General features: G+C 41.6%; 1 protein-coding gene across 2 annotated transcripts in view; it reads right to left on the bottom strand.

Annotated features, from left to right (window-relative positions):
• Positions 1–24,123, bottom strand: part of tsc22d1 (TSC22 domain family, member 1) — a 106,240-nt gene extending 82,117 nt beyond the window's left edge. The window contains exon 1 of one of the 2 annotated variants that reach the window (XM_061723799.1): positions 20,862–24,123. In XM_061723799.1, coding sequence (XP_061579783.1) covers positions 20,862–23,533 — 2,672 coding nt within the window. In that variant the 5' untranslated portion in view covers positions 23,534–24,123. The remainder of the gene's footprint in view (positions 1–20,861) is intronic. The other variant, XM_061723797.1, reaches the window with a different exon arrangement.
• Between the last annotated feature and the right edge of the window lie 1,915 nt (positions 24,124–26,038).

Below are 26,038 nucleotides of genomic sequence, written 5' to 3'. Positions count from 1 at the left end.
ACGCAATAACCACGCACAGCCTTCAATGGCTTATAGAAGGCTGGCCAAGAAACAACAGGTGCACAATCCAGGGGGATTTTACTTGTCCTAACAAACTTGATATGCTGGAGTGAATCAGTAACGCGTAGCTTTGGGGAAAGTTATGAACCCATCACAGCCTGCTTGCATAACCTCAGCTAACTAACTATACAACAAGCACATAGAATTACATGCTCAACGCTGGTCATCTCCAGCCGCCTGACTTCCATTTACGAAAACCACTTTCTCACACACATTCTCAGACACAGTTTGCTCGACACCAACGCTGCCAATTTTCAATATAAAAAAATTAAACTCATATCAGTTTTCAAATAGGTGTGTAGTGAAAAAAAACAGACACAGCTGCAACACCATGTGTAACTTTATGATTAATCACTGGCTGCAGAGGCTCAGGAGTTACAATGACAGGGAGTCATTGTGGAGTGATTAGGATGGGTATAAACTTGAGAAATATGCAGAAAGAAACACACCACATATGTTATAGTGAATGCAACTTAAATCTGGGTCAGTTGTCTTAAGGAACAAGAGCTGCAGTTTGTTCTGCTGTACTTCTGGGGAACCGTGACTCTAAATGTTAATAAAAAGGGGCCTGGCACGTCCCAGCAGTGGGAAAAAAAGCCCTATTGAATTGTTGAATTGTAAAGGCTTTGGCAGAGCTGTAGTTTGATAGTGTAAAGCGGACACAGACTTTACCAGTAAACCCTGGCAGTGGGTTTTTCCATAGTCACGCCCTGACTATGGAGAATGACAGAGAGCTACTGAGCGAGTCAGTCAGAGAAGCAGGGAGGAATGATGAGTGGCCATTTTGGCCTCCACGCATAAGCGACAGAGCTGCTATTGGGGCTTTTAGGCTGACAGCAGCAAGTCCTTAGTCCACATATGGGGGAGAGGCAGAGGGAGAGAAGGAGGGAGGGACACAAGGGCTAGAATGGCCTAGATCCATCACCTCAGCATTAGTTTGGTGTGTCTCAATGAGTCACGGACTGAGGGAGAACAGGGGACAGGAGCACAAGCAAATTTCAAATATAGTTTGACGTAATGCCTTCAGTTTGATTTGTGATATTCTCTTACCTCTCCACTTAGTGTTTTACAACATAATGTCAAAAGAACAAGGCCATCAAACCAACTACTTTGCCAAAATTAGCAGTACTTGTCATTTTTCATTAAAATTATGAATTTAATCCAATTATATTCAAGTCCAATGATAAAGATTACTTAAAGCAAAACACTCATTTCAAACAGGATTCAAAATTAGGCAATCTTCAGTGGCCTGACCTTTACTAAATTACAACAGGACTGCAATCCATTGAAAAGATTTCCTTGCATAAGAAGTCAATTTCTGGTGAAAATCATGGCCAGTGAACACATGGAATGAACTGCAGTCAGCTGAAACAGGAGGTGTATTTGACTATATTCACTTTATTTCACCTTTTCTAGGCTGAAACACCTGTATGCGAGCTTGAAATCGTTATTGTGTAATCACGTAGCAACTGAAAAGCGTTACTGTTTCCTGCAACCATATCTGGATTGTTTGCGTCAACTTTCCTGAAGTGGATTCATTTTAGAAACACAAGACACCTTGAGATGACGGAAACATCAAGAAAACCTCAAAATATACAGAGAAATGTCACTCAACACAGGTAAACTGCACAGGAAACACACACACAATGACGAGGTACTCAGTCTCACCAAAACTGCTTTTCGTCTAAAAAGATGCCAGGAATTGAGTCTGGCTCTCTGACTCAAGGACTGTAGATGCCTGGTGTTAAAATGGTGTGTTGAAATTCTTGCAAACTTTAGATCACTCAACAAGCCATAGAGGCACAGAAAATGTTTCCCAGAAGCACAAGAATACTCCTTCAGTAATATGAAATAAATGAACAAACATCTCTGTTAGATAACCTGGTTACAGAGAAAATAAATGGGACATACCCAAGATAGACACTAATTCTGGCCAAACATGACAGTTCTAGAGGTATTCCTATACTCTTTTTACTGAGGCATTTGAACCTAGTCCAGAGAGAAGCTCCTCGTTTCTGAATGGGTCCCAAATATCTTCCTCACACAAATATACATGCAGAAGATCCATGTTACATAAGTTGTGATGAATATGTGGGCAGCAGGTTTGAATAATGAGGAGTGAAACCTGGCATTAAAAGGATTACAGCCAAAGAACACACGGCGTTCCAGTCGAGACAGCACATAACAGAAATAATGCAAACGGCAGCAATAAAAAACAAGGGGGAGGATGGCCTGCTGTTGAGGGGCGTCTTTTTACGGTAACGGCCATCATCAATAAAACGATCATTTCTGGTAACCATGCCTCTGTTTGTAACAACTTGTTGGTTGTGAAAATTAAAATTATTTGAATTATATATATTTCTGATGAGTATATTCACTCAGTCACAAGTATCAGTGAGTTGAACATTTTGAGGAATATGTTAGCACTGATTTGCTGTCACTACAACATTCAAGTATTATTGCGTCACACCTTTAAGAAAAGTCTACCTCAACTGGCCTATTCCGTCACTGGCTACTTATACTCCCTCCTCATTCCTTTCTATCCCATACCCATATTACTTCAGTTTCAATCTTTATTGACCATGATGGCCACTTGGGACATACATCATCATGTTCCTATTGGTTTGCTTATATTGTGTAAGCTCTCAGAACAATGCAGAACAGATGGAAGCTTTTCTGCTCAAATACAGCTTTCTTACATCCCTCAATTACGCCGCTATGTTATGAAATGATTGTACCAAAGAAACCGTTCATCCTGGACAATTCCAGTCTCCCGATGAGCAACTGGTGCATCCTTACTTTTAGAGTATGTTGAGGGAGGAGAAATTACTTGCCGATATCTGGATCAAAATTACACAAACCACCTTCTAAAAACCAACAGACCATTTTTACAGCCAGTTTGATGCGAAGGCTGTTATTCTTTTGAGGACTATGATTATGCCTCAATATCACAACTGAGTCATCTGTACTCCAAGCAAAAGGACAGACAGGTGGTAATGTATAGCATTTTGGAAGCATTTTGTTTTATCCTTATCTCTTCTGAGGTTTTAAAGAAAGTTTTATATCAATGTAAATAAAAGTCTAACACATCAGTACAGACAAGCTAAGAAAGAGCTTTAATATGATATATCAACTATAGGCTTGCAGTACTCCCTAAGTAAAAATAACTGTATTAAAACAACCCTAGGTCTATTTTAGATTGCAAAGAGTGTCAACTTTAATTGGGTTCCACAATGATGTAGATCAAGGCCGTTTTGAGTTATGTGATGTTGTGTATGTGCATGTATTTGCAGCAAAAAAAAATAGGCAATGGATGTCAAAATAAAAATCATTCCACGTGAGTGATAGTTTGGATAGAGTCCTGACAGAGAAACAAGGATATTTATACATTGTACATATGGAAAAAGTGTATAAAGACATTGTCCAACATCTCTGTCTGGTCTCTGTCGTCTTGTTTTGAGTCTGAACAAATCGACTCCCAATGGTGTGCAAACTACTGACAATAGCCGCAGAAGGAGGAGAGTCCATGGCCCTTTCATCTTCTATTTTGTCATAAATGTACACGTAATGATCCAGCTCTTCTAGAGGAAGCCCCACCTGATAGTGTAATACCTAGCCAAGCAATCGAAGTGGATGACTTGAGCAGATTGACTTTGCTACATTTTACTAAAGCCTAGCCATTCCAGCAGTCAGAATGAGAGGTCAGGATTGATTGGTTATTGATCAGCCAGGAAACCTAAATTGCGATTGTCAAGACTATTTGTTTCCAAAGCTCTCAAAAAATCAATCAAAATTATGGGAACCTCAAGGCGAAACAGCCTTCATAATCATTGTTCAATTCATTGGCAAAAAATCTCTTCCTTAGCCTGTGACAAACAAGAAAATAAAAAGATGCCAGCAGGGCATGTTTTTATTTAATAATGAGATGATAAACTATAAAAGTACGTCACAATTGATTTGAAGTTATAAGATGTGTGGTCTTCTGTGCCTTTTCGTCACCTGTTTCAGGTCAGGGAAAGTTCATCAAATCAATACATGGAAACATTAGGTAATAATCTTTGTCTCAGTTCCCTTCCTTTAACGTCAGATCACAAGGCAAGAGGAGAGCGTTGTGAGTGGATTAACTACCAATGAGTCCACGTCACCAGACCTAAACCTCTGACGAACACAGGGCTATCATGAGAACAGCTTAGTAGCAAAAAACCCCTAACATTTCATTCAAGGTTTTACAGTCAGGCCACACCATCAACACAACACGTTCACTGAGATGACTCCCTGGTATTGTTTTGCTTTTATAGTCGGGCTGAAAATCCCTTTTTGGAGCCACTGTGCATGCCAACTATGAAAAAGTACAGGGAAAGTTCACAGTTGGCACAAGGTTAGGCCAACTTACCGTTAACCAAACCCACCTGCAGGGCAGGACACTGGCATAGGGCCTGTTTGATACTAGACGGAGTTTCATTCAACCTACCCTGTAAGTAGTGGCAACTAAATCACAACATTGCCATCTTCTGGTCGAAATCAGAAATTCACTTAATTCTCTGTAACCTATAGAAAACTTGAAGTAAACCCTGCTTAGACTGCTTTTTTGTTGTTGCAGTAATTAGAAAAGTACACAATTATATTATCTGCCACAATAAACTATAATTTTCCAGAAAGTGGGAATGAGAATGAGACAATGAGGTCCACAACTTAAGGTGGATGACGAGAGAAAGAGCAGCTAATGAAGTGGACATGGATCTGGAGGGAGAGTTTTTATGTTTAAAGTGTTTCGTAAGCTAATGAAAAGTTGTGAGTGTATATATACTGCTTTCGGTTTTTTGGGCAAATTTTGTATTAACTAATTAATATGTATGTAGACGACTGGGTAAAAACAAAAAAGAAATGTATGAGTGAATGAATGAGAAACAGTGAGGTGTTTTGTAGGATCCACAATGTATGTATGTGCGCACGCACACACACACACACACACACACACACACACACACACACACACACACACACACACACACACACACACACACACACACACACACACACACACACACACACACACACACACACACACACAAAAGTACAATTGCAAAATGTAATGGCTCCAAGAACGACTTTTACACGGTCAATATTAGTTTCTTATTTGTTAAGAGGAAGAATAAGTTAAAAAAGTGTTTTATTTTCTTTCAACAATTTGATTTAAAAAAAATGTAGTCTATTTTATTCTATAATACTTTAATCTGCATTTGTCCAGGCCAATTTTGGTTATTTGGTTGCACTGTAGTCAGGATCCTATTATTCTGATCTCAACAGAGTTACTAAAACATTTGTGGCTGTTACAGGCCAGGTGCTTGACTTTGAGCCCACTATTGAAAATGCATCTTTTTCCTGCATTTTTACTCTGCCGAACAGTACCTCTGATAGATGAAATAAGGCAAAGCATCTCCTATCCTTTGTCTACTTGAAAATGACCCCTGCACCATTAATAATGAAATACAATGAAATCACATTAACCACTGCTGACTCAGGCAGGGACGCGATGTGCTGATGCAGCATGAAGTTCACACAGAGCTAAGTTGTCAAGTTTCAAAAGTCTCCCTTCAGTTGTTAGACCACGCCAAGTCTTCAACAGTGTGCGCAGGTCCACACTGACATCTACTGGCAGACAGCTGTACCATCACAAAGGTCAAACAGGGTGCTTCTTGTCTCATCACCACTTGAGTCTTTTTTGAGTAACCAATTGAACTTTTTGTTTCAAGAGAAATACTGGTGGAAGATACAAGTACGTTTGCTTTGTTTTTAAAGAAAAGAAAGAAAAATGCACAAAAGAAACAAAAATAATTGAAAAAAAAAAAAGAATCTGCATAGTCCCAAATGCATTCATACCTGTGAATACACAGATAGTCCGGGACTTTACATTCGTTCAACAGCTAGAATCCAAATGCATAGAAGAACTGAACTGAATAGAAAACCTGAACTGTAAAACGCCCATTACACTGCTCATAGGTTTTCTGAAGAGCCCTTTAGCCTCTTTTTCCTTATACTGCTGGATGCCCTGCTGCAAGTGGCTGGAACAAGCAAGCCTAGGAAAACATTGTAGCTTGGCTGGCATAGCTTATGCTAACCTAGGATGCTGATTAATATTATTTTACATACATTCTGATCAAATCTTTCCAAAACACCCTCACCTCAAGTGTTACTACCAAAGCTCCACCTGAACCAGCGCTGCCAGAACTAAGATGAGGACTAGCAGAGCTCCAGTGGCATGGTTGTAGTCAGGAAAGCCTACCGGCGTTGTGGGATGACTCACGGGTTCCTGTTGGCTTCTGCTTGTAAGGGAAGTCGGTACGGTAGGGAATGGCTCCTTCAGCCTACAATTGGAGCTGCAGAGCTCCCCGCAAACATTTGCAACATAACTTTCCATTTCAAATATTGTTTCGGTGGCTACATCAGAAATGGCCACTGTCTAGCTGACACAGGATGAGGTAATGCTGCCTGCTGCTTAGCTTTGTCCTTGGACCCCTCCAGATATTCTTTTTAGCTTTCTGATCCTTGTATGTTTTATATTTGTTTCTTGTTTTGATATTTTTTATTTTTTGTAAAGTTACTTGTCCTTTCTTTTATATGAAACTGAATTTATTTTTTTGCTGCTATCTTGACCAGGACTCCCTGGCAGAAGAAATATTGTATCTCAATGGGACTTTCCTGGATAAATAAAGGATAAATAAAAAATATATATGCTCAGAGGTTATTATGGTACGAGCGCCAAGCTGCAAAAGTGATGGCAGCCAGCCATTTGCAATGGCAGCTTCTAATAAAAAAAAAATGCCACACCTGTAATTATAGCTCAATTTATGTTTAAACAATTTTACCTGATGTGTGAAACAAAAGAAATCCTTTGCTGTAGTTTTGAAATCAATCTGTGGATATCAAAACTATACTGTAACAGGCTTTGAATGTGTTCATTTCTGAAGCTCGGTTGGAAATTTTACTACAAGGGTCAATGGAGACTGACTTGATTTTGGAACCAGCCCACATTGATCGGTCGACGAACTACAATTTCCTTCGTTCCTTGTTGGCCTCGGCCTGGGAGTTGGAATGCTGGCGCTTAGGCCTTTCCCTCAATGTTTGGAGGCAAGCTGCACATATTTCCACTCCTCAAAACTGGGGGTTTGAGTTAGAAAAAAAAACAGAACTGTATATGGAGCATTGAAGCAAGAAGGTAAACATGTCATGCCTTGTATTACTGGCAGTGGTTATTGTTTAGTATGAGCACATCTTTCCAGCTTTGAATCCGAGACTGATTCTGAATGAAAGAATTAAAAAGCTTCAGTTGTCTTTCATCAGCTGGGGGCCATACCAACCCTCACAATTAATTCAAGTCTCAGATGCTGAGGCTTTTCAAAACAATTGTAAATAAAAAAATAAATAAATACATTTAGAAAAATCTCAGTTCAATCAAGTTAAAGATAACGTATGTACAGGCGGAAAAATGAATCTACTTTCAGTTTGGCAAACAAACAACAAGTACTATTGTTTAATCTAGGGCAATTTAGTCTGCTTAATTTGCTTGCGTCAACAAAACCATCAAATTGCATTTTACAGGGCAGCAATTTATAGCTCTGTTTATCTTTCCTAGGTACCCTGTGAGATGTTGCACTTAAAGAAGTTAGATGAGGTAAGTCATGAGGCAAACAGGGCATAAATGCATACACTGCAGGCAGTGAGGGCCTGATGTGTGTGGGCAGGTCACAGCTTGGCAACCAGCAGGGGGTAGTACAGCATTGTTTACAGGGCTGGAAAAGGTCTGCAGGGTATGGTTTGCAGGATGCTGCTGTCACAGCCTCAGAAGAAGCCTGCGTGAGTAGTTTTAGCATTACATTTATAGCCTGAGGATGTAGTGCCCAATGTAAATGGACAAATCCTAAATTGAAAATGTACTTGTTGCACCAAAGAAAAGTGGAGCATGAGAGCCTGGTCGATTACAAACAGGACTGAGGACTGCAACAGCTGTTGATTGAGATTTGTTAAGCAATGCACAAACTTTACTGCAGTGCATTATGACAAAGAAATTGGGTATCAATTAAATATCCCTTAAATTCTTAGTTTGGTGGGTTACCTAAATATGCTCACACAATACTGGGGGCAGTTTATGGCCATTTAGATGCAGTACACAGAGAACTCTCCATCTCACACTTTATATAAGCCATTAAGAGAGACTCACCCAGACTAATCAAATGTTAAAGAAAGAAAATGTATCCCCCTCCCTTCAGTAGCCCCCTCCCCTCCCCTCATTCAAGTCACACAGCACAGAGTAGAGGATTATCTGTCACAATGCGATAGTGAATATGAAACCCTGTGAGAAAAAAACATTCATTGGTAGAACTCTCATGCCACTACAAGCACGAAGAAAACAATGAAACAACCAAACCTCATTAACATAAATAAGACAAGGAAGACGCCAGCTTTGGATTTATACTTCACAAGAGTGGGCTAGCGGTTTACTCCTGTCTTCACTTAGTGGGATACTAACATGCAGTATGATGTTTGTTTTTGAAATTCTCTGCTTTTCTAATGAAAATTAAATCAACACCTCTGATGACAAATGAGTAATCATTTCAGTCACTCTTTGCCATTTTATACACATGACACATTTAATGAGGAGAAAATCAAGCCTGAGTCAACAACAGAAACAATGGAATCATCATACAAGAGACAACAAAAACACAGGAATCTTTGCACTAATAGGAAAGTCATTAATTGCATTTTCTGTACCGTTTGTGCATGCGAGTTTGCCTATATATATATATATGTGTGTGTGTGTGTGTTTGTGTGTGTGTCCTGAGCTGAGTGGACAGTGTTCTGGCCACAGGAATGCCAGCCATGATTCAGCACATTGACTGCATGTTTAGGGGGATGACAGCAGCCCACTAATGCTTAAAAATAAAAATGTGTGACTGAAGATGAAACCTTGACTTCCTTTTACAGAATTATACATCCCACGCGCACCATTCAAGTATGCTGAAAGGATGGTCCTTTCAGGAAAATATATGATCTTAAACCACCAAGAATTACTGAGCACATTTTTGGAATCCCTTACTCCACAGGAACACTAGGGACCTATTGAGAAAACCCTCTTAGGTGCATCATAACTCTTGGAAGCATATTCGTGGTCCAACACCTTACTACAGCACTATGTTGGTTTGTTTTTATAGTCTGTATCGGAACCTCAAATATTATTTACTCAAAAAGGGAGAATAATCATATCAATTTGTGGTAATCACGTCTAGATAGTAATATCAAATCGGTTCTGATGTTAAAAGTCAGTCGTGAAATGTAATTGCAGTTCCATTGCATCGTACTGGAATATGGAGGATTTGTTGTGCCAAAATTAAATAAATAAATACATCATTAATTAATTAAAATGGGAATGAAATATATCATTAATTAATTAAATGTGCCATTAATTAATTAAAATTAGAATTAAATACTGTGTCATTAATTAATTAAAATACAATTAATTTTGTAACGAGTGAAACTGACAGTTTTACATTTACATTTCATGATTCAGCAACACGAAATTATTAATTAAATGTGTCATTAATTAATTAAATGCTGAAATAATAAATATATTTTTTTACTTAAAATGAATTGTATTTTAATTAATTAATGACATATTTCATTCTAATTTTAATTAATTAATGATGTATTTATTTAATTAATGATATATTTCATTCCCATTTTAATTAATTAATGATGTATTTATTTATTTAATTTTGGCACAAAAAATCCTCCATACTGGAAGAGCTGCTTCCATCAGAAGTTAAGAAAAATTAAAACATTGGTATTGATGCAAGCATCAGCCAAATCAAACTACAGCTAACCACCCAGTGCTAGCCAATTAAATCGCACATGGGGCAAGACCTTTTCAACACACCCTGCTTACTTGCGTCCCTCGTGGGAAGAAGGTTGATTGTTGTTAATTGGTATGTCAAAAGGCGCCCGGGGTAGAGTATTGCTGCACAGTGCTGTGTTAGTTAGAAATACTTTTTTTTTTTTTTAACCCTGGTAATAATGGCCCCCAATTTTATTATTTTCATTTTTTGTTGGGAACCCAGCAGGGTAATGATTATTTCACCATGCTGAAATGAATGGAGCAACAGGTCATTCATATAATGTCAAGGTGCCAATTAAAATCAAAGAGACGAACAACCCTCCACTTCCCAGTACTCCCACCAAAGACAATAAAAAAATAAATGGCTATAAATACACATACATGCACACTATCACCGGAGCAACAACAAATTGAAAAGAACCACTGGCACAATATAACAATAATCACTGCAGGCGCTGTTCTTCATCGATGTTAGACTTTTATGGCAACGTGTGTGTGAGTGCATCCAAGTGTGTTCGGCTGGGAGGCTGAAGATGAAAGGCAAACTGAGCACAATCCATTATCATCCATTACAGACCATTAGTTTCCCCACAGCACTCTTAAGTGAAACAATCCTGTTTATTGATGGAAAAATAAGCAATAAGCAAGAAGGGGGTCGACAAACAAAATCAATGTCACATGTACTCAAAGCATACAAAGAAGCAGCGCACCATGATTTAAAGAGACATACAAAGTAAGAGCTGTTCTGTTATTAACCCGTTGTTATAAGCCCACAATATCCGTAGTATTCCATTTCTGCTTTCATTGCTATGCAAGAGACAGTAAAAATTCAGCAATGTGTAGTGAGACCTCCCTGCCCTCCCTCTCTTTCACACTGTCTCTCTCACACACACACACACACAACATGTTGATGCTCTGCTGTGTTCTCGTGCTCTCTGGCCTGGTCTGTGTGCTATAAATGGGGGAGGTGTCAGCGTAACATAACAATTGTTGTTTACTTTTAATGAAGCATTCTGGTAATAAGCATAGGACAGGACAACCTAAGGCATAGCTGAATATTATGCTGTTGATGCATTTGTGGTCTTAAAATTAAAACAATTGTAAAGTAGTTGATTCTCTTTTATTAACTTAAAAAAAATTGTAAATTGTGTAAATTGTTTTTAAAAATTCCTAAAAATGTCTTATGTCCTATCATAATCATAATTGTTACAATATATGTATTTATTTTCATAATTTTATAGTGTAATCATAATAAAAGACATCGTGCAGGAATAGTTTTCGTATGGTAGCACGATGTCAATTGTGATTTAAAACGCAAGCAAGTGATATTCAAGGTGAATATACTCACTATTTGAGCAGAAAATCAAGACAGCAAACAGAAGAAGCTATTTGGTCGATGCGGATGCAGCCTTTTCGCAAAGCTAATTTTGCTAAACCTAAATTGAGACCCTGAGTCACACACAAATACATCAGAGAGAAAAAACTAAAATAGCAAAACCTGCACCAATGATAAGGACATAAAAGTGGACAGGTTTTAAGAAGGACCTTGTTCCACCATTTGATTCTAGTATTGCTGATTGGTAGAAAGTCACTGAAGAAAGATTTCTAAGGCTGGGGAGACGGGTGTCAACAGTTTGTGTTACGACTCTCTTTACCACAAACTGTGGGTACACTTGTTTTAGTTTGGCTTAACAATAATCACTTAAGGGCATTTCTAAAAATGTACATCTGTAACATGCAGTAAAGGGCCATAGGACAGGAACTTGGGACAGCTGCATGAGGATTGTAAGACACTGTACATAACAAGTCCTTCTTTCAGCAATTATTTACTCTTTAAAGATTTGGCGCAGCCTTCCTGTTTGTAGCATGAATGTGTAGACATCATGGCTGCCACGTGTATCTTCCCTTCGTTTGGTGCATCCGTTGTGAATGTCCAACAAGACAGACTTTTCAACTAAAAACTCAATAAATATCACAATTAAATTACAAGACAGCCACCCCTGCATGTAGAAAACAAATGGACAACTAACAGACTGTTAATTCACTAACTGAGGCACAAAAATTAAGACAAGTTAGATGTCGTCACAAAACAACACACCGCAGAGGGTCTGAAAAGAAGCAAAGCAAGAAGTGGCTATTTAAAGTATCTCCTTTATCTCAGATCTACTGTAGAACTATATAATGCAGCCTCTGGGTACCCGGTCCATCATAAGGTGTGGTGTACACATTTACAGGTTTAAATTGTACATAGCCACCTACAGAACAGACAATGATGAAGAAAATAGAAGTAACACAATGGGAGGATTTGTCAGAACTGCAAGACTCAGTAACTATGCTCAGTCTGGTTCCATCTGGGCCAGGCTGTTGTGTCCCCAATGATCTAAACCACAGTCAGTAGACCTGACTAAGTTGGTTTGGGTCAGGTTGGGTCACTTCCGCTGTGTGTTGGGGAGTTTAGGGATCTCATTGATCTCCACACAATGAGCAACAGACCCAGGTCACACCGGCTCTCTGCGCTGCCAGGGGGAAGATTACACTGAAAACAGCCAGCAGCAGAGATAGCCATCACACTGCCAAGCCACATTCCCCTGAGCTTTCACACACAAACACACACACTTTTAGACTGCATTCATACCAACAATAGATCAGCATTTGAAAAACAAAAATATTCAGCCGGCTCATTCATTTCCAAGAGATCACTGTTTGACAAAAGATGCATTCTTATATCCTAAATATATTAATGAAATAAGTTTTATTAACAACCTTCACCAGATATTTAAAAAGACAATGAACAAAGATAAAATGTGAAATATTCTTGTTCCACTGTCTCTTACCTAATTTACATCAAACTAAGTTAGCTTGGTATTTGTACTTTGTATCTTAATTTAAAAAAAGAAAAAGCCTGCTCAATCTTTTTAGCAGTCACATCTCCATTACCGTCACAGCCCAGGTAGGATCAAAACTCTACCACTCCACACCACTTGGTGTATGAACTTTTGCAATTTGCCAAATGCCAAAAAGAAAAGATAAACAGCAAAGAAGAAGCAGAAAAAGCAAAAAAGGAAAACACTGGAAAGATGAGATCAACATAGACGCAGCTGAGGTGGCTGCTGGGTTTCTCTTTGCATGTGCTGTGAAAGTGGCAATGAATGAGAAGAGACTATTCATACTTGAAGGGGGGCATCTAGACAGCTGAACACAGTTAACCAGGTTGAAGTACCATGACCCAATGCAGGAGCCTGTTTTTCACCCCATATAATTTTCCAAACTTCTCATTGCAGAGTGTTCCTGGTAATGGAGACAGATGACATTTGAGGCCTCATAAAAATTTCACCAGACTTTCACTGATGTTAACCTGTTCGACGACCGGTACTCTTTTTACACTGAAATTCAAGTTGTTTAAATTTGAGGCCAATTTAAATCAAATTCAATGACCAACAAACAGCAATTTCTACATTCATACCAAGACACTCACACACAGACAAAAACATGAATGACATTTGCTCTTTTATATCACACCTTACAGAGTGATATAGAAGAGCAGAGCCATCAAAAATTAAGACTGTCTAACAATTTCAAAACATGCCACATGTAAGAGTCAGCCTCAGGTATTCAAGGATGACTACTTACTATCTGACACAGTCAGCTACCTAAGGTCCTTTACCATGTATACACAAAATTACCAAGAATATTGCAACATCTATACTGTATAAAAAGATATGCACTCCATGCACTCCAAAATTCCAGCTCACACTAACATATCATCAAATGTAAAATATTTGTATGACACCAAAGAGAAATTAATTATACTCAGGGATAAAACACTCACTCCAACTACAGACAACATTGGTGGCCACACATAATTATGTACCATTTCACTGTGGTTCAGACTCATGGGAACTCGACAATTGCATCCTGTTTAACTTGGCGCTGTCCATGTTGGATCATTGACAAAACAATGGATGAATTTAAGAAAGATTTTAAAGCAGCTGTGGTTGACAGACGGTATATTTAAACTATAGTCATGTTTCTATTACTAGACAACTAGTTAGAAAAATGCCAAATATCATTAAAAAAAGTTTTATGCTTTGACAAGGTGGTTTTTTGCATGTTTAAATAATCCAGTTCATTGCAAAGGTGTAAAGGAAACACTTTTTGCGCATTTACACGTCTCTGGGAGCAATGGATGTGACGTAGGTGGTCAACCAAAAGACATCAAACTAGTTTCCAGCTGTTTTTGTCCTCATATATGCAATGTATTGTGTTATAACACTATAATCATTATACATTACCACATTACATAAGGGCTTTGAATAATCATTTAAATAATCAACCACTGCCTTTTTCCTCTGTTAACCATTTCAACAACAGTGGTCACAGCAGTCATAATAACTTGTCCAAAAATAAAGATGTCTTCGACCATCTTCTTCAAAGTCAAAATCTGTGGAAACACAGGACTGGGTTTTGCTTTTCTTTTGCAAAAACGTTTAACAGAAATGAAAAAATTAAATTTATTAGGCATGTAAATATGTAGACTTTTAATATCCCTTTGCTAGACCCCAACACTATAAGGTTATATAGTCCTGTACATCGAACCAACATCAACCTTTACAGGGGACACTGGACCTGCACGTCTCCATTTTTAATCTACAAAGGCATCCTTAAAAACAGTTTTTTTGAACAATAAAATTATCTAACAATTATCAAAGTATGACTTTCACTAGTGAACTTACTACATTCTTAGTTTCAATATTTAATCATTTCGAAAATAAATAATAAAACAGAAGATATATCCATCTGAGGTTGATTGTATTTAGCATGTGGATGAATCCAGGTTTCTGGGCTGTAAAGGGGTCCTGCGTTTCTAACACGCGAGACAAAATCACATGTCTAACATCTATCCACCAGGTTTTCTTATAAAATGAGATACTGCAGGACAATAGTGTTGTCTGGGTGTTTTAAGAGTGTTGTTGTGATCTTGTGCTGCTCAAAGCGAGTGCCACACACTGGCTTAAGATACTGGAAAAATTAGTCTTGCTGTTGTCCTTTAGTTCAGTGATTCTTAACCATAGGGCCGCGGCCCACACTTGGGCCGCGAGCGCCATCTAGTGGGCCGCGAAAAAAAATCAGTTTTGTACGTGTGGGCCGCGAGGGCCGCGAGGGCCGTGGGACTGCATAGCAACTCCCGACCAAATGAGGAGAAGAAGACACTCAGCTAGCTGTACGTGTAATAGTAAGAGACATGGTGTGCATTTATAGAGAAAATCCTTCATTTTGCACAGAGTAGGTTTAGATCCGCCAGGATCAGGGATCGATTACTTGGGTCTGCGCCCAGAGCGAGCGAGCGCGGTCTGATCATTTATCCCGACGCGTCCCCGCGGCCGGGGAGGTCGGTGCCGCTCGGGCGGTAGGCTCCGTCGTTACTGCTGAAGGATTGTAGATGTAGATGTGTCGGCTGGACTGTTGTTCGGGCTCGCAAAAGCATCGGAAAGTGACACGGCTGTAGCGGCCAGAGCTGCGGGCTCAGCTGATCAGGCTCGGATGAAATCCGACACGCGCAGTCCTGACAACTTATTAATGTAAATAAAACTTAGTAAGTTACTTATTAAGTAATTAGCTTGACTCTTACAGAGATGAGAAGCTAAATAAAACTAAATATCGTTCCAGGCTCATCAATGAGCACCTTCTCATGAGAACCTGACACCATCCAGCCCAGATTTAAGTTCTGGCAGGAGAAATTAGAGCTCAGTTCTCTCACTGAACGACAGAAAGTGGGGACATATAAGATTATAAGGGGAAGAAAGAAAAACTGCAAAACTGTTCAATTGTTAAGATGTGTTTATATTCATTTATTATAAAAATGTGTTGAGACAATTAACAAAGAAAAGGGGAAATTCAAACTGCTGGTAAAGAAATAAAATAAGATAGCATTTGAAAAATAAAATAAAATCTATTTTATTTTTAAGAGAAAAAAATATGTGTAATTGAAGTTACACATGTTAAGTGGCAAATATGCACTTTTTTAATATAACAGTCAGATGCAGATGTTGATACAACTATGAGGTTACTTGAATATGTATATATATATATATATATATATATATATATATATTTATTGTGATGTTCTGGACCTTCGCTTGAGTAAATTTTCTCTAAATGGACCTCTTAAAGTTGAATACCCCTGCTATACAGTGTTAATATTTAACGGGCCCCGGGCCACTCTGTACTGAAAAAATTGGGCCCCAAGGTCAGAAAGGTTAAGAACCCCTGCTTTAGTTGTCATGCTCTACACACATGTAGCTGACAGTGGTTCACATGATGCTGGACATCAAAAACACAAACCCCTTCCGTGTAATCGATGTACAATGTATGTACAATAGCACATTCTTCAACTGAGTGAGACATCTCCCTTCCTTCCTATCTCTACTGAGATTTGCACATGTGCAGTAGAGTAGCGTTTTCCAACCCTGGTCCTCACTGCACACTGTCCTGCATGTATGAGACATTACCCTGCTTCAACAAACCGTGATACAAGTAGCTGTGCCATCAACAGAGTTGTATAGACCTTGATGAGAAGCTAATGAGGGCCGTTTATTAGAATAAGGTACACTATGGTGGCGGCTGATGCAACACCACAGCGACTGATAGTAAAATTCCTTAAAAAGGATGTGTTTTTAAATTAAGGCCCCGTTTACACGTAGCCGGGTATTTACAAAAACGGAGGCGTTTTCATGCGTTTTGGCCGTCCGTTTACACGGAAACGGAGGTCAAAGTCACCAAAAACGATCATTTCTGAAAACTCCGGCCAAAGTGGAGATTTTCAAAAACTCCGTTTTCCCGTTTGCGTCTAAACGGAGGAAAACGGAGATTTAAGCTTCAGAACGTCACATTATGCACCAGAAACTCACCAGCGTCATGTGTGCGACCTGTGTTTACAATTAGTTTGGCCACCGTCAATATTTTCTTGTATTTTACCTGTTTAATATTCTAAAGTCACACTTAAAAGTAACTCTCCCCCCCCCCCCCCCGTCCAGCCTCCTGCTCATTCAAGCCTGTGAGCGCGTCAGCCAGCAGCATGAAGCCTGAATTATGGTTCCGCGTTAAATCGACGGCGTATGGTACGCGGCGACGCGCAAGGTACGTGCGCGTCGCCGCGTACCCTACGCCGTAGGCTCTGCGTTAATGTAACGCGGAACCATAAATCAGCCCTTAACTGGAAGTTACACACGTGTCATTTGTTGATGTTTTTCCAGGATTCTGATTGGCTTGCATGACGTTAAGAGCGTTTTCATGCGGGTCCGTGTAAACGAGGATTTTTTTGAAAACGTAGAGGGGAAAATATCCGTTTTTGTAAATACCCGGCTACGTGTAAACGTGGCCTAAGTGTCCATCTTTCATGTCTTTAATTTATAATTAGCACATCATTTAAATAACCTTGTGCAAAATTTAAATGCTGAGAGCTAAATAAGAGCCATCCAATAATTAGGAGATTCATAAGTACAATAGCTGATTAGTCAACTAATTGTTTCAATAGTCGATGATTAATCAACTATTAAAATAGTTATTAGTCTATCTGGAAGGTTGGTGGACTGGTCCCAAGCCCTGTCATGTGCCAAAGTATCCTTGGGCCCTGCACTGACCATCAATGTGCTCATGAGTGTGAGTGTAGAAATCAATACAGTGTGTGTATATAGAGTAGCTAGGTAATAGAAATGCTGTGGTTTGAGTGTGTTTAAAAAGGCACTATATAGTTGCCACATATGCAGTTGTTAGGTAAAAGCATAAACCACACTTATATCTGACAGTGCTTAAGTCCCTTAAATATATAATTCATCTGAAAAATTGTCTCATTTGCAAAATAGGACATCCGAGTGCTCTGTTGCTGAGGAACTAAAAAAAAATACATAACACTGAAACCATTCACAGTAACCAGTAAAGCTCTTTTTGCCACAGTAAAGCTGACCCAACCCTGCAACATGTCATGATATCTCTGATTCAGAACTCCCAAAACATCACATCAAATCAGCCCTCAAAAGTGAGACATATTTGATTTCTTTAAGATAGCATGACTGAGGTTTTTTTTTAGAGAAGATGAAAGTGCTAAAATCTCACCGTAAATGTAATGTTTAAAAAGGGGAAAGGGTGTATGATAAAGGGGTGGGGTTCATTTGAATTTATTTGAAAAATGTCATGTTTATTTCAATTTAGTTCAGAAAATTTTGAATAAGTTTTATTTTTATTAACAGTGATAGCCCGATACACACAAGAGATAAAACTATTTTTATACTATAATCTCTCTTAAGTTGTTTTGTCATTGTTTTCTCCTACAAAAATAAAAAGCAGTCAGTCAGAAAGGAGATCAATTTGGGCTTTAAAGCTCAAGTTTTTAAGTTAATACCACTATCCTGTTATTTAAACAGGTTGCTGAGATGCACCTGCCGTGAATGACAACCCACATATACTTCTTATATGTGTAGCATTAGGCTTGTCACCTCCACCCTCGTCTGGTTGTACTGTTCTCTGGTTGACGTTTTTGTCACCTGGGCCAGCATGGATCAATAAGTAGATTAGGTTGTCCTCCACTCTGTCCAAGTGTACTTGGACAGGACAGTGAACCTCAACATGCCTGTGGGATGATCAGCAGGGTGTGACTGTAACAACATGGTACTGCCATAAAGATGATGGGGCTGTAACTAATGGCTATTGTAGTAGTTGAATAATATGTTGATTATTTTTACAACGCATGTCGACTTGTTCATTATTTCATGTCATGCCCTCAGAATGTCATCTGAAGCATCCTCCAGTTCATCGTCTCCTGTCTCAACTATCAACTGAAACCACCTGGAATAACTGAACTCCTGGTCGTTGCTTGCAACAACAGCATGTCAACAACAATGAAACTAGCCCATAGAGCTATAGCAGACATGGCAAGAGATATCCGACCGAGAGCCACACAAATGACAGAAGAGAGAGCAAAAAAGTCACCGATCAAGAGAACAAACATGAGTAAATCAACCAGTGATCACCTCAACCTCCTCCCCCTGAGCTAAGAGAAAAAAGAAAAAAAAAACTCTAAAAGGAGACGGCAATAGACAGCAAGTTAGGTGATATAAATTAACGTTTTTTCTCTTGACAACTGCTGTACATGAAATTCTTTGAAGATGCCATTAACTGTCATCACCACTATCTTCCAGGTCAATAAACATGACTAAACTAAAGTGCTTTAGTTCGCTATAAACACAGGTGATTGGACATTTCAAGTTAAAAGCAACATCAGAACAGTTTCCACTGGCTTTTGCCAAACGTTAATCTTTCCACTGTGACAAGACTGAATAAACTTTGTCCAATGTCACAAGGTCCAATAAAACAATGTTTATACACCAGACTTTTTAAGTCTTGCGAGTTTTAGACATTCAAGAGCTTGTCTTACAACGTGACCCAATATTTTCACCAAATATCTGTGTGTCTGCTATTTTTTCAATAATCAAAAATGTAATTTGGAATGATGGGGCCGGCAGGAAAGTCACAGTTTTTAGCTGTATGACATCTTGGAGTCACACAAAATATGACCCTGTTAGGCAGCGTGTATGAAGTGTGCTTGGGTCAGCCAACAGGATAGTCACCTCAGTTTACACTACTTCTTGTTAATGAGGTAAAGGCAGAAAGATCTTTAAGAAGTAAGAGCTTTTAGTGGGCTATGTCAGCCCCCACCGATACACTGACATAAGATAAACTAGAGAGAATAGTGAGCATAATAGACAAAGACAATCTCTGCATTTATAACAAAGCTTTGGTTTGGCATAAATTCTGCTGATCAAAGACAATAATCCACCTGACCCCACACACCATCAACATTCCTTAGTGTTAAACATCATGTGATAACAGAAACCATCCTACACTATCCATCTAATTGACCTATTAAGATAAACAGAAACAAAAAAAATACCATAGTTCTCTCTTCGTTACGTAATGTATTCCTGATAATACAGTTTCTCTTCTCTACAATCAAATTTGATTAGTTATAATTCCGGTATTTTGACCAACCTAAAAGCTAACAGAGGTCATTCTGATTTGCACAAGTCAGGAAAAAGGGCAAAGGGTTTTTGAGTGCATTGTGGGCAATTTCCTCCTGCTGCAAAGTGATTAAAATTCCTGTCTAACCTCAAAAGTTAGATCTTAAAACTTACTGGCAGGACATTCCAAAGGCTTTTCACTTTGTTCACAGCAAAGAGAGACAGGATTTTAAAATCAATACGCTTTTCAGGAGAGAGAACAGTTTGGGAAAGTACTTTTCATTTCCGCTACCAGAGCATCATCTTCTGCAGAGTTCATCTAAAGGTTTAAAAAGTACTTATTCACCTGGATGAATGTATGCCATAAGATTAAATCTAGCTCGCCTTCTACAAAACAACACATTTCAGTTATTTTCTATCAGACATACACCTACTTCTTTTATTATGTCACTTATCGAATAATCACAACAGTGTCAGCGCCTCTTGCTTTTTAACAACGCTGGGGGTGTGTAAGACAAACTGCACACAGCATAAATTCTGCCCTGTAAGGCAGACAACTGGGAATAAGGGAAGCAAGCAGTTGAAGAAAATGTTGAATCACTGCATCCACTTTGTAAGTGCAAGAGATGCAACATCCAGCTGAGTCCAGTGCTGTGTCCCACTGACAGAGAACAGACAGTGCAGTTGACCGGTTACCTAGATTAATTACAACATCTTTCTTCCATCTCAGTTGCCACAACAACCAGTGAAGTCAGTCAGCTTGTTAGGCTCCAACACCCACATAACAGAGGGTACCTGTCTGCATTCTGCTTTTTTCCACTAGGCTCAGTGCAATGGACAGCAGTCAATAAAATCAATGCAAATAAAATGGGAAGAAAAGTGATTTAAAAGTGTCTTACCCCTCCTCCTCTCCATCTACAGGCTTGAGACCAGCTGGTGCAGTTAAGGCACTGGCGGTGGTGGAATTGCCCTCAGTTTCTTGACCTTGACCGGTGTTATATCCAGATCCAGCTTCCCCGGCAGATAGCTTGGGCAGCCCTAACAAAGCAGACTGATGCTGGAGGAGCAGACGCTGGGCATCCTGCAGCTGGGTGGTGGTGAAGTTGGGCAGACTGGCGTAGAGAGCACTGGCCTGGGCAGCATGAGATTGGGCCTGGGCACTGCTGTGGTCCTGGGTCAAGCCGGCAGACGAGGGCTGGCTATGAAGAACACCCTGTAGAGGCATCCGACCGCTATTACCAGTGCTGTGGGCTTGAGTTTGGGCCTGATGATCACTCTGGGGGTTGGGAGGAGGCATACTAGGTGCAGATGCTTGGTTCTGATGGATCGTGGTGGCCAGCTGGCTGCTCAGGCATGGATTTTGGATCTGTGTCGGGAGTGACTGCGGCTTCTGCTGCTGACAATCAAGATGGCTTGGGTGGCTCTGAGGCTGCTGGCTCAGACTTGCTACTCCAACGTGAGAGGACATACTGGAGTTTGTGGCCTGTAAAGACGGGGACTGTGTGTGAAGAAGTCCCTGTGATTGCTGACGGCCTCCCATCATGTGGCTAGCTCCGTTTGCTGGCGCAGAAGGTGCTGAGCCAGTTTGGTTGGAAAGAGGCTGAGAAGCAGCAGCCTGGGTGATCCCCTGTTGCGGCTGGATGTACTCAGCTGGCCTCATTGACACTGGGGGTGCTGGCGAAGTAGCAGCTGATTGTTGTGCAAGGGTGGCATAGCCTAATTTCTGCTGCTGAACACCCATTAGGCCCTGTGAAGAGCCTGGAGGTTGATTAGCAACTGCCTGGGCGTAGGTGAGCTGCTGCTGGGGGACAGCAGGTGTAGGGAGACCAATGGCAGTCTGGTGACCGGACATGGATGCAGGCTGATGAATGTTGGCAGAAGCTGAGGGAGCCACGGTGGTCTTCACTTGTGGATGGGTGATATCCTGGGTGTGCATGTGAGGTTGAGTTTGAGGTACGCCCATGTTTAATCCACTAGCGAGAATACCTTGATAGCCCTGAGGAGCGGAGGCGTAATCCTGGGCATGTTGGGGGACTGGAGGTCCACCAGCCTCTCCACTACTTTCAACGTAATGGCTCACTGTACTCAGAGTACTACTCACAGAGCTACCACTTGTGCTTTCCCTCTCAGAGGCCCCAGTAAAGCTCTCAGAAGCAAACTGACGTACACTGAGAGACCCTGTGTCAGGTGCAGAAGTACAGGGCGCAGGGGCTGGTGCCTCTTTGTCGTAAAATTCAGTGCATGTCCATCTGCCCTTCTTGAAGGGCTCAGAGCTAGAGTCCAGCTTTACCACCCTGAAGCGAGAGCTGGTAACACCCACTGCAGGGGCTGGAGTTGGAGCAGCTGATACAGGAGCAGAGGCCACAGCTGTAGCGGGAGCAGGAGCAGGCTGCAACACAGCTGACCCAACTCTTCCCTGGATCCCGCTGGGAACTCCCATGCCCCCAGAAGCATTGACAACAGCAGCAGCAGCAATTGTTGTAGTTGTCATGGTGATGTTGGAGTTGATGTTTTGGTGTTGCTGGATCATGCTGACGTTAGTGGTGTGCATATGGTTACCTCCGGCTGGAACAGCACCACCCCCACTGCTGCTAATCACATTGGGGGGGAAGCCACCACCGCTACTGCTAGCACTCGTGCTGATTCCCCCTCTCACAGGCACACTGGCAGAGCTCAACATATTCACATTACTAACACTGCTGGTCTGGGGATTAACTACACTGACTGTGGTGCCCGTAGCAGAGCTGTGCATTCCAGGGACAGATCCTGAGGCCACAATCCCCACAGGCTGAGAAATGATACTTGGAGGGGCAGCATGGGAAACATTCTCTTGAGGGCCCCCCACATTAGAAGGCATTTTCTGGGCGAGACAAGGTAAAGCTTGAGAAGCGTGGACAGACTGGGCGTTTCCAAGGACAGAGGACAGAGAGTAGCTCTGGCCGTGGTTAGGATGATGAGGATGTTGGTGGTGTATCGTCCCGTTCACCATGGCTCCACCGTGCCGTTGTCCCTGGATCAGGGTATGAGGGTGCGATGGCTGGTTGGGGGAGACAGCTCCAGGGGTTTCCGCCTCATGAAAATTATTCAGCGTCTCCTCCGAAGAGCTCCTCTCAGCTCCAACTATGTCATTCGCTCTGGAAAGGGACACGTCCAGGATTTCAGAAGAGGACAAATCCTCCGTGTGGGACTCGTCCAAGTCATCGTAACTTTCCGTGTCCTCTGCAATACTGTTATTGGTACTAACTGATATTTGTGCTGGAGTCACACTCGTTATCTGGAAGCCGCTCTTCTTTTTCATCTGAGTCCCGGTCTGCTGTGCGGGCTGAGGCTGGGAGAGCAGATTCAGGCTGTGGGGAGGAGGGTGATGGGGACCCGGGGAGGAAGAGCCACCCTGCTGGATCAACAGGGCGGGCTGATGATAATCATCGGCTGAGACGTGGCTGTTGCCGACCCCCGGGTGGGCCGGCGTGGACAGCGTGGAGCCGCTGCCCGTGCTGCTGCCCCGTCTGTGCAGGCCGGCCGGATGCGCCATCTTCCTGCCGGAGTCTCCTGCAGGCTCCGGGTGATGCATGAGTCGACCCGGGCGGTACTTGCTCTCCCACGGTATCCGCTAAGACTGCTGGTCGCCGTTTTGCCAAAACTACGTCTAACAGACAATCCAATTGAAAAAAAAAAAAAAAAAAAAAAAAAAAAAAGACAAAAATACTGATCCAAAGTGCTCTCTGTCTCTCTGGTGTTTATACAGCCCGGCTAGGCTGCTTGCTCAGCAGCTAGCGCTAAAGTCAGCTGATGTTGCCACTCACTCACGCCGGTACACGATCAGCCTGCAAACCGTTAAACCAGCATCCCCTTTGCGAAAAGACACGTATTAAAAGCAGAGCGTGCTGAGTGAGTGAGTGATCCGCCTCGCAGTGATGACCTAGCTAGCTGCCAGTCTCCATCCCCGGCTAGCTCCGCTCTTCACAGCTGTGGATCTCCTAGAGTCACAATTCAGTCCCAGACACCTCTTTATCCGTCACAAAGACGAGAGTGGTCACTTAGCAGTGGATTCCGGAGGTTAGATCCATGGCGGCGGGTGGTGTTCGGGGTGCGGGTTTTGCTGTATCACTGGTCTCCCCGGCGGCGTCTCTCGGCGTGTGTGCGGCTGCTGCTGCTGCTGCTGCGCGGCCCCGGCTCTGGCGGGGACGCGGGGACGCGCCCGGGGGGGCGGGGCGCCCCGTAACATGGCGACCGCGCATGCGCGCTGCTGCCAGACATAAAGCAGTCTGGGCGAGGCGGCGACTGCACACGAGCTGCGATGTCAACACACACACGAAGTGGAGCGGAGAGACCCGAGCACGGTCGCTCCTCTTACAGGCTTGTGCTGTCTGTCTTCGGGTCAAGGAAGGAGGAAGGGAAAAAGGGAGGGAAGAAGGAAGGAAGGAAGAAGGAAAAGAAGGAAAGAAAGAAGGAAGGAAGGGAGAAAAGAAGGATGGAAGGATGGGAGAAAAGGAAGGGAGAAAAGAAGGGAGAAAAGAAGGAAGGAAGGAAGGAAGGAAGGAAGGAAGGAAGGAAGGAAGGAAGGAAGGAAGGAAGGAAGGAAGGAAGGAAGGAAGGAAGGAAGGGAGAAAAGGAAGGGAGAAAAGAAGGGAGAAAAGAAGGAAGGAAGGAAGGAAGGAAGGAAGGAAGGAAGGAAGGAAGAAAGGAAAGAAGGAAGGAAGGAAGGAAGGAAGGAAGGAAGGAAGGAAGGAAGGAAGGAAGGAAGGAAGGAAGGAAGGAAGGAAGGAAGGAAGGGAAAAAACAAGGAAAGAAGGAAGAAAGGAGAAAAGAAGGAAGGAAGTAGGAAAGGGAGTAAGAAAGGGAGAAAAGTTGGAAGGAAGGAAGGAAGGAAGGAAGGAAGGAAGGAAGGAAGGAAGGAAGGAAGGAAGGAAGGAAGGAAGGAAGGAAGGAAATAGGAAAGGGATTAAAGGAAGGGAGAAAAATGGAAGGGAGGAAAGAAGGAAGGGAGGGAGAAATAAAGGAAAGAAGGGAGAAAAGGAAAGAAGGGAGGGAGGAAGGAATGGAGAAAAGGAAAGAAAGAAAAGCAAAGAAGGTAATAAAGGAACGAATGACGGAAGGGAGGTAGGAAGAAAAAGGAGTAAAGGAGGGTAAAAAAGGAGGAAAAGAGGAAAGGAAGAAGAAAGGAGAGAGCAGGAGGAAAAAAGGAAGGAAGTAGGAAAGGGAGTAAGGAAGGGGGGAAGGGAGAAAAGATGGAAGGAAGGAAAGAAGGAAGTAAGGAAGAAAAGAGAAAAGAAGGAATGAAGGAAGGAAGGAAGGAAGGAGAAAAGAAGGAAGGAAGGAAGGAAGGAAAGGAAGTAGGAAAGGGAGGAAAGAAGGGAGAAAAGATGGAAGGGAGGAAAGAAGGAAGTAAGGAAGAAAGAAAGGAGAAAATAAGGAAGGAAGTAGGAAAGGGAGTAAGGAAGGGAGAAAAGATGGAAGGGAGGATGGAAGGGAGAAAAGATGGAAAGGGGGAGAAAGAAAGGAAATAAGGGAGGGAGGGAGGAATGGAGAAAAGGAAAGAAAGAAAGAAAGAAAAGCAAAGAAGGTAATAAAGGAATGAATGACGGAAGGGAGGTAGGAAGAAAAGGGAGTAAAGGAGGGTAAAAAAGGAGGAAAGGAGGAAAGGGAGAAGAAAGGAGAGAGCAGGAGGAAAGAAGGATAGAAGAATTGGGTCATTTTGACCCGAAGACAGCTCATGGGTTAAGCCTGAATTATGGTTCTGCGTTTAATCGACGCAGAGCCTACGTAGGCTACGGCGTAGGGTACGCGGCGACAAGCACCGTACGGTGCGCGTTCTCCTGCGTTGGTGTAACGCGGAACCATAAGTGCCTTCACACGGGAGAACACAGGCTCGCCACCCATCCCTTGAAATACTGAATTATTACGTAATTGGCAATTAAAAGTTGCGTTCCGTATTGAACCAATATGGACATATATTATTAATTCATTCATTTTTATTTCGAACATGTATATATATAAAAAAGATAAAAATAAACAGTAACATCTTCATATTCACATATGTTCGAAAAAAGGAGTAGGAAGAAGTATACACTTTTTC

Source organism: Cololabis saira, chromosome 6 (genome assembly GCF_033807715.1).
Source record: "Cololabis saira isolate AMF1-May2022 chromosome 6, fColSai1.1, whole genome shotgun sequence".
NCBI lineage: Eukaryota > Metazoa > Chordata > Actinopteri > Beloniformes > Belonidae > Cololabis > Cololabis saira.
Note: the sequence above shows the minus strand (reverse complement) of the source record. Positions and strands in the feature narration are given on the sequence as shown.